Source organism: Salmo salar, chromosome ssa21, assembly GCF_905237065.1.
Source record: "Salmo salar chromosome ssa21, Ssal_v3.1, whole genome shotgun sequence".
NCBI classification, from domain to species: Eukaryota; Metazoa; Chordata; class Actinopteri; order Salmoniformes; family Salmonidae; genus Salmo; species Salmo salar.
The window spans coordinates 9,753,029-9,762,523 of record NC_059462.1 but is presented as its reverse complement, the minus strand read 5'-3'; the positions used below and the strand labels follow the sequence as shown (position 1 = coordinate 9,762,523).

At 42.6% G+C, this 9,495-nt stretch overlaps 1 protein-coding gene across 5 annotated transcripts in view; it reads left to right on the top strand.

The window, feature by feature from the left end:
• Positions 1-828: 828 nt before the first annotated feature.
• Positions 829-9,495, top strand: part of LOC106581698 (solute carrier family 35 member F5) — a 35,406-nt gene continuing 26,739 nt past the window's right edge. Inside the window, exons 1-7 of one of the 5 annotated variants that reach the window (XM_014163939.2) lie at positions 838-1,265; positions 1,722-1,816; positions 2,246-2,318; positions 2,439-2,580; positions 3,103-3,252; positions 3,423-3,488; positions 3,641-3,722. In XM_014163939.2, coding sequence (XP_014019414.1) covers positions 2,446-2,580; positions 3,103-3,252; positions 3,423-3,488; positions 3,641-3,722 — 433 coding nt within the window. In that variant the 5' untranslated portion in view covers positions 838-1,265; positions 1,722-1,816; positions 2,246-2,318; positions 2,439-2,445. Of the gene's footprint in view, positions 1,274-1,721; positions 1,817-2,245; positions 2,319-2,438; positions 2,581-3,102; positions 3,253-3,422; positions 3,489-3,640; positions 3,723-9,495 lie in introns of all 5 variants that reach the window. The other 4 variants (XM_014163938.2, XR_006761166.1, XM_014163940.2 and 1 more) reach the window with 4 other exon arrangements.

Sequence of the window (9,495 nt, the reverse complement as noted above, 5' to 3'; positions counted from 1 at the left end):
GTGAGAGCGAAGTCTTGCATCTTGCTCATCTCAATATCTGCGGTGCTGCTCGTGGTAACGTAATTTCGCTAAGTCTACCTTTAATAACAAGTTGTATTGAATGATAGTGTCCTAGGATCAGAAGGACCAAAGTAGTGGAATAGTGGTGAGGTTTTAATGGATGTAGGGTTAGTTGGTAGTGCTTTTTTAAAAACAATTATTCATTTTTTCCCTCCCCTTTATGTGTCACAAAGTGTAATGAACTAATTTCACACTCCAGAACAGTAGACGGACACACAGCCCACACAGGTTGGCGACATGCACCTCTAACGGTATGCTTGCGGACTGCCATAATATCATAGAACAAGAAGAAGAATTAGGAGTGTTAATGGGAGGCATTAATGTTATTATGAAGAATCGAGAGAGGGTGTAGTAGTGCGATTCTGCTGGGTCCCAGCCCACAGCATTGAGAGTAGAGGTGGATCAAATGAAAAGGTATATTCCTAGTGTTTGTGACACCTGCCGTTTGGTGAGACGAAGACCCGGTGGCAATGGCGCAACTGAGAATACCTTCTGTCTTGTTGAGCTTTGACAGAGAGTTTTTACCCGATAAAGTCAGGTTAGGTTATATTTTCTATTCTGTGAGGTCCTATGTTCCGAACCCGCTACGGTGCTTTAGGTTCCCACGATGTGAGAAATGTGCAGGAGGGCATAGTCAGAGGAACATTACAGTTGGAATGAGAAAGCACTGTATGTTAACTGTTGGTGTGCCCATGAAGCTGGGGATCCAAAGTGCCCTGTGTGAGAGAGACAGGTTGAGATTACCAGTTTGTGAGGGCACGTTTCCTATGCTGAGGCAGCGAAGAGAGTAGAGGACTGAAATGTGACCGAGATGTGCAATTCGCACTCTGACCTGCGAAAGACAGCAATATGCAACACCGCGTCTCGTCTGCCGGAAAGCCACAAGAAGAAGAAGAGAGTGTCGCCACAGTTATAAACTTTATATCACAAGTCTCAAAGAAGTCTAAAAAACTGGACATTATTGTGGCTGCAGCAGAAAAGTTTTTGGGACGCATAGTAGATGGCGGGATGCACATTACATTCTGTGATCGCCAATAATATACCATAGAAGAAGAGTTCATGTTTACATCCAAACCAGTTTAGATATTGGTATTATCATCGCATACTGTACGTTTATTACTGATGATCCAGCAGTTGTATTTTTCTGCAAAGGCGAAGAAGTAACGACCACGTAAAAAAGAACGAAGCCTACTTGCCATCTAACGGTAACTAGGTAAATACGAATGGTTGTTGATGTTGCCGGCTAGCTAGCCAACTTAGCCTGCTAGCCTGCTAAGTTAGCTGTAACGTTAAACTTCAAGATAGCTAGCTAATGTTAGCTAACAATGGCCTCCGTATGTTTCTACAGTACTGCAGGTCTCATATTGCAACAAAAAAGACATTGCTTGCTATATTGTAAACTAATTCAGGTACACTAAATTAGCTAGCATCTGTCTAATTTGCATGTAGCTAACAAGCTTGTGAGTCGTGGTGAACAGAGGAAGAAATTGTTGCTCTTGCTAGCTCACGTTAGGTATCGAAAGGTCTTAATTTGAAGATGATGGGGCCTTATGGTTAGAAGGGAATACATGTACCATACGCAGTCAGGGAGGTACAGGAAGCAATCGTTGAGGTGGAGAATCAGGTTTTCTATAGATAACTCAGACAGTGTTCTTTATCAGGCTGAAGGTACGTATGCCTGAGGGTGGAGACGATCGGGTTCCTAGAGGTGTACTTTGACACTAGGCCAACCTGGGCAGAACGCATCGAGAGACTGGTGAGAAAGTGTACAAAGGTTCTAAATGTGATGCGCCGTCTGACAGGGAGAGAGTGGGGTCTGGGCGTTCCTCACTTAGGACCATATATGTATTTGTGGGGAAACCAGTTCAAAAGAGCAATTGAATAGATGTGAAAATAATGTGTTAAATTGAGTTTGTAATGTCACAAAAAAGACAGTAGCTTTGGTTGATGTTGCTCTGAACAAAACCCACATTCTTGTGTCCTGGGAAACTGTTTTCACCAAACAATTAGGCCTAGCCTATGTCATCTTTCTGGTTTCCAGATGTCCATATGGATTTTCACCCCAACATAAATGCTCAGTGTTCCATAACAATCTTAATTGATAAGAGATTGCCGGTGATGAGCTCTGTGCACAGCAGATAGGAGGACTGTTGCACAATTTTTCTCATTATCTACTTTGACACAGTTTCAGATTCCTGCCTGACTGAGGAGAGTCAGATCGTCCAAAACGCTGAAGAATCCTGTATTAGGATTTCCAGGTACTGTCACATCTGAAAAACATCTGACATTTTGGTGTTTGGTATTACAGTTTGTGAAAAGTTTTTTTTAAATGTGTGTGTGTGTTTGTGTGATAACGAGTTTGTGTGTTTGTCAAGCAGTGTCCAGATGGTGTGGGTGTTCCTCATGAACCGCATGGGGTCTCAGGGCAGCACAGTGGCCCAGCGGAGACGCATGGCCCTGGGGGTGGTCATCCTTCTGCTGGTGGACATCATCTGGGTTGCCTCCTCTGAGCTCACCTCAGTAAGACACTAGCACTTCCTGTAGTCCCCTGGTTCTGCAGGCCACAGGCCTACTTATTCTTGTATTTGCATTTTAGCTTGGAACTGATTGTCAGGTGCACTCTCCAGACAGAGGGTGCACAGGGAGACATGAAAACCAGCAACACTGCAGAACTGGATCGCCTGGGTTAGGCAACCCTTATTTTGGCTAATATGCTAAAGCTTAAGACTAGTGCTCAATTATAAGACAATGCTTGACCCCTAACCCCTACCCGATAGATTTAAAAGATTTGAATATGGTAGTAGCTTCACCTTGCCTTCCAGTGGGGTCATGTTTTCACTATGTTGCTAATAATATCTGTCCTGCCTTAGCAGAACTACACAAGTAGGGACTAGGTGGCAGTTTTGAATACTAGGATTAGCCACATCATTAGTTTCAATGTGACCTCTCCCTATTTATAAAAAAAAAATCTGCACGGGATCGGTTTTAAGTTCCAGCCATTCGTACAGTAAGCCATGAGTATTTTCTCTATTTTTCCCCCAGTACATATTCAAGCGGCAGGAGTACAACAAGCCCTTCTTCAGCACATTCACCAAGACCTCCATGTTTGTGCTGTACCTGCTGGGGTTCCTGCTGTGGCGGCCATGGAGGCAGCAGTGCACGGGCAGTCTCCAGGGACGACACGCAGCCTTTGTACGTATAGCACTGATGTCTCACAACCACAGGGGGGGCAACAATACATTGTTGTTTCCATCTAAAGATGAATTGTTGCTTAGTGCAGTATCTTAGTAGTGGTCGTTGATACTATGTTGATTTGCTATGATAAAACAGCCCAGTCTAACCAATAGCGCCTCTGTCCATAGTTTTCTGATGCCGAGGCCTACTTTACCCCCTGTATCAACGACACTAGTTTGAATGACCATACCCTTGTGAGTATAATTGATTTGCTTTTTGTATTCTCTCTTACTCTCAATTAGATTTTACTGTTGGCTGGCTGAATATACTGTAATGAAAATAAATGGGATGATAAGTAATGCTTATAGTTGAGTGCATTAGTTGAACTCTATTTTTCTTTCTTCAGAGTGAACCCTTGTATGTTCCAGTGAAGTTTCAGGACCTTCCGACTGAACAGACAAACTGTGCCATTGGAGATTGTGATTCCAGTGAGTATTACAACTTTTTTTTAAATAGAGAAATAACATCTTTAGAAGACTAACCAACAGACTGATCTATAAATAATGCAATGTAATGCCTTTTTCTGCTGGTAAATGAAGCCTTCAAACTGATACAGTGCATTTGGAAAGCATTCAACCCCTTTTGCTTTTGTTACAAAGCGGGATTAAAATTGATTTTATTGTCATTTTCTGTCAACGATATACACAAAATACTCATGTCAAAGTGGGGAAAAAATAACACTCATATAACTTCATTAGTATTCAGCCCCCAGAGTCAGTACATGTTAGAAAAACATTTGGCAGCAATTATAGGTGCAAGTCTTTTTTGGTAAGTCTCTCTAAGAGCTTTGGACTAGAGGTGACAACTAGACCAGTTCCGTATAGACCTTGTCAGATCCAGACCTGATCCAAGTGAGGGAAGAAGCAGAACAGTTATTTTTTTAAGCTACTTTATGAATAGGTGCTGATAAAGAGCGAGAGGAGGGAGAGAGGTGCCGCTCAAGCAGGTGGGGGATGGGCCGATCTGTGAGTGAGTGACACAGGGAGGAGGGAGGGAGAGACAGGAGACAGCAACCAACCAAGCCGATTAGTACTATACTAGACTAATAGCTGCCATAGATAGGTTATTTATAATCAAATATGATTACGTAGTACCTGTCTGCGACTGTAGCCTTTTGCCGCTTTATGATTGGCCAACAACAACAACAAGCTACAAGCTTCACTCTCTTGAAAAGCAAGAGCATCTCTGTCTACTGCAGCAGTCTTGTTCGGATCTGTACGGGCCCTTCTGGACAAGTCAGTTAAAATTCCACATACCCGATACCCGTGACAATCATATCAGATCCGACACAGACCCGTGACATTATTTTGAATTCTGGATCCGTCTTTCCATGTTTTGTATTCGGGATAAAAAGTTACTTTTTTGCCACATTCTTTGCAGTATTACATTACTGCCTTGTTGCAAACAGGATGCATGTTTTGGAATATTTTTATTCTGTGTAGGCTTCCTTATTTTCAGTCTGTCTTTTAGGTTAGTATTGTGGAGTAACTACAATGTTCATGATCCACCCTCAGTTTTGTCCTATCATAGCCATTAAGCGATGTAACTGTTTTACAATTACTTTTGGCGCATCATAAAATCCCTGAGCAGTTTCCTTCCTCTCAGGCAACTGAGTTAGGAAGGACACCTGTATCTTTAGTGACTGGGTCTATTGATACACCATCCAAAGCCCAATTAATAACTTCACCATGCTGAAAGGGATATTCAGTGTCTGTTACTTTTTTAATATATTTTTTCACCCGTCTACCAATCGGTGCCCTTCTTTGTGAGGCATTGGAAAACCTCCCTGGTCACTACGCGACTGAGGGACCTTAAAGCAAATTTTTACTCCTGAACTTATTTAGGCTTGCCATAACAGAGGGGCTGAATACTTATTGACTCAAGACATTTCATCTTTTCATTTGAATTATTTTGTAAACATTTGTCAAACTAAAAATCCACTTTGACATAATTGGATATTGTGTGTAGATTAGTGATATAAAATCTCAATTTGATCCATTTTAAATTCTAGCTTTAGAAGTCGTCAAGCCAATGTGGAAAAGGTACTGGGGTTAAATACTTTCTGAAGGCACTTACATTTACCAGATAGAAATAATGAGTGTTGTTGAAAGAAACCCTTCAATAATCAATATTTTATCACATTGGAGAGTAGGAATCCTGTGAACTGTCTTGGTATTTGAGATGACCTTTTCTATTTTCAATAATTTACTTGTTTTACCCTATGAGCAATCTTTGTTCTCTACATAAGAGAGCTAGATGTGGTGAAATTAAAAGATAATTAACTGACAGAATATGATCGTCCTGACCACCGTGGGGATAAGGAGCCTCGCATAACTTGAATTTACTGTTATTAATTGTTTTTAGATGTAAGATAAGCCCTCTTGACAGTCTACAACCACACATGGTCCTGTTATTTGACTGGCAATGTGTCCAGCTGTCTCCCTCCCTCGAGTTGTATTGGCTTCTCATCTTGTTGCAATTTTCACCAAAGATGGGTAAATATTAGGAATTGGTTTAAACATATTAATAAAATAATAGCCCTAACATTATTATAAATAATAGTAATGTGGATATTCTTTGGTCCCAGAACCAAATTATTGCGTGAGCACTGGCCTCCGGCCTGCAAATTGATTTGATTGACAGCTGCTTCTGAAGCCTCTGCACCTCAGCTTCCATCTTCTGGTTCTTGATCTTTTCAGGATATTTTCAAGGAGCAGCTTGTGAGACTGTTTCTTCTTGAGGACTTTCATTCTTCTTAAAGTGGCACTAAATGCATTGACGACTTCTCACCACACAGCTGATCGTTTTCAACAGCTGGTCTCTGATTGTTTCTAAGTGCTTATTATTTCTTGTTCTCCTTTCCACAAAAGTCCACATTCAGTCCGTCACTCTTTTCAATAAGTTTTCTGTAATAGTCTCTCATGATGTCATGGGTCTCATCCCAGCTCTTGGTAGAATCCACAACAGATTTGTAAAACTCCTCCGGAGACATGGGAGAGGCAACAACATTAAAATCAGACTCCCTCTCATCTCCACCTAGTGAAGATCACAGGCTCAAACCTTCTAAGGGTATATTTCCAATTGTAAATGTCGTCAAATCTTTGATTCAAAATAAGATTGCAAGAGTTGACGAAAGTTGTTCCAATGAAGTTCTGCAATTATCCACCAGAGAGACAGAAAAATCATCGGAATCTTAGCTTGCCAGGTGAGGACTGAATTCAGAAATTCTCTTGGCAGCAATTTAACCAAACATTCAGAATTTGAAGGTCCTTTGGATACAAAGCCTTCACAACAATGATTTATTTCACAACAATTCAAGCAAGCATAACAAATTCTAGGTTTTCCTAGGAAGAAGCATGTAAAGACCTTAGCAAATAATGAAGTTGTAGAAGGGAAAATACACTTTGCGGTGTTGACCAACAGAGGGGGCCGTTGAGCTGTTCAATGTGATGGCCCTCCCAGGTTTGACTCAGGAGAGTGAGTCGATAAACAATATGAAAGGAAAGGTTGTCTCATGAGAACTCTGTCTGACCATTGAGTGACACTGGGGCTTAGTTTTCTATGAGACAATGACAGGATTTCATATTTCTCTGTCTTGGCTGATCATTATTGGCTGATTAGAGTATGTCTTTAGAGGGCTGCATTACAGGCCCTGACAGAGATCATTGTGGCGCGGTCGTAATTTTTCATGCTGCAGGCGGGACCGGGTGGTCAGACTGACAACTTTAGGATTAACATATTTTTAGACCGGCAGATTATTTGAAAACTGTCGTCTTTCCATTTTGTATGCGTTAACCTATCTATTTTATTAAAATCACGTCTCTGTCACACTATTCACAAACTCTCATCATTCGCTGCTTCAAGTTAAGTAGCCTATCTCTCCTAGTTGGGCGTGCGGAATCAAGTGCACATTTTTTTGGATCATCATTCTTTGCGCCTTTTCCATTGCCTGCAAATCGTCCCGCTCCTAAAGGTAGGCTATATGCAAAACGTAGCTCAAGAGAAAGTCAGTGTCCGCTCTCATCATTCTTACTGCTTCAAGTTCAATAGCCTACCTTCACTCTCCTAGTTGGACGTGCGAGATCAGGTGCTCGTGTGGTCTCAATTCAATAGAGTAGACCTATCGGCACTAGGCTATGTATGGGTGATGAAGCACGGGACCGTTATCTTTCCAAGAAAATGTACTTCATAAACTTCATTAGGCTATAGTTTACTACATTGTCTTATCAGATCACTTGTTATCTGCCTGTAAATCATCCCACTCCTAAAAGGTAGGCTATAAAACGTAGCTCAAGAGAAAGTGCAAATGTCCGCTCTCCTCCAACTTTGGCTCTCTTGCAAACTATGTTTAGCCTATTGGCTGATATAGCCCATTAGGCCTAATACCGATAGACTAATACAATGGGCCGAGTGAGAATCTCTGGTAATTTAACCTATTTCTTAAGTTATTTTTGCGCATATAAGGCCCAAAACTCTAATTTGCATACCGCACCATCAGATCCACAGATGCAATCTGTATTGCACTCCACACTGCCCTTCCCACCTGGACAAAAGGAACAGCTATGTGAGAATTCTATTAATTGACTACAGCTCAGCGTTCAACATCATAGTGCCCTCAAAGCTCATCACTAAGCTAAGGCCCCTGGGACTAAACTCCTCCCTCTGCAACTGGATCCTGAATTTCCTGACGGGCCGCCCCCCAGGTGGTAAGGGTAGGTAACAACACATCTGCCACACTGATCCTCAACACGGGGGCCCCTCGGGTGCGTGCTCAGTCCCCTCCTGTACTCCCTGTTCACTTATGACTGCACGGCCAGGCACGACTCCATCACCATCATTAAGTTTGCTGATGACACAACAGTGGTAGGCCTGATCACCGACAACAATGAGACCGCCTATAGGGAGGAGGTCAGAGACCTGACCGTGTGGTGCAAGGACAACAACCCCCCCCCCCCCCCATCGTGATCAAGACAAAGGAGATGATTGTGGACTACAGGAAAAGGAGGACCAATCACTCCCCCTTTCTCATTGACGGGGCTGTAGTGGAGCAGGTTGAGAGCTTCAAGTTCCTTGGTGTCCACATCATCAACAAACTAACATGCTTCAAGCACACCAAGACAATCGTGAAGAGGGCACGACAAAACCTATTCCCCCTCAGGAGGCTGAAAAGATTTGGCATGGGTCCTCAGATCCTCAAAAGGTTTTACAGCTGCATCATCGAGAGCATCCTGACAGGTTGCATCACTGCCTGGTATGGCAACTACTCGGCCTCCGATCGCAAGGCACTACAGAGGGTGGTGCTTACGACCCAGTACATCACCAGGGTAAATCTTCCTGCCATCCAGGACCTCTATACCAGGCGGTGTCAGAGGAAGGCCCTAAAAATTGTCAACAACTCCAGCCACCATAGTAATAGACTGTTCTCTCTGCTACCGCACGGCAAGCGGTACCGGAGTGCCAAGTCTAGGTCCAAGAGGCTTCTAAACAGCTTCTACCCCCAAGCCATTAGACCCCTGAACAACTAATCAAATGGCTACCCAGACTATTTGCATCGCCCCCCCCTTCTACACTGCTGCTACTCTCTGTTATTATCTATGCATAGTCACTTAAGTAACTCTACCTACATGTACATATTACCTCAATTACCTTGACACAGGAGGTGCCCCCGCACATTGACTCTGTACCGGTACCCCTTGTACCCCCACTATTGTTATTTACGGCTGCTCTTTAATAATTTGTTATTCTTATCTCTTACTTTTTTGGGGGGTATTTTCTTAAAGCTGCATTATTGGTTAAGGGCTTGTAAGTAAGCATTTCACTGTAAGGTCAACACCTGTTGTATTCGGCATGTGACAAATACTATGCATTTAATTTGACTAAAGAGTTGAGTCTTCAGTACAGACTTAAAGGTTGAAACCGCGTCTGCATTTCTAACATGGATCGGCAGACCATTCCATAAAAATTGAAGCTCAATAGGAGAAAGCCCTGCCTCCAGCTGTTTGCTTAGAAATTATAGGAACAATAAGGAGGCCTGCGTCTTGTGACCGTAGCGTACTTGTAGGTATGGACGGCAGGACCAAATTGGTGAGATAGGAGTAAGTCCATGTAATGCTTTGTAGGTTAGCAGTAAAACCTTGAAATCAGCCCTAACCTTAACAGGAACCCAGTGTAGAGAGGGGTTCTAGTTAAGATTCTAGCAGC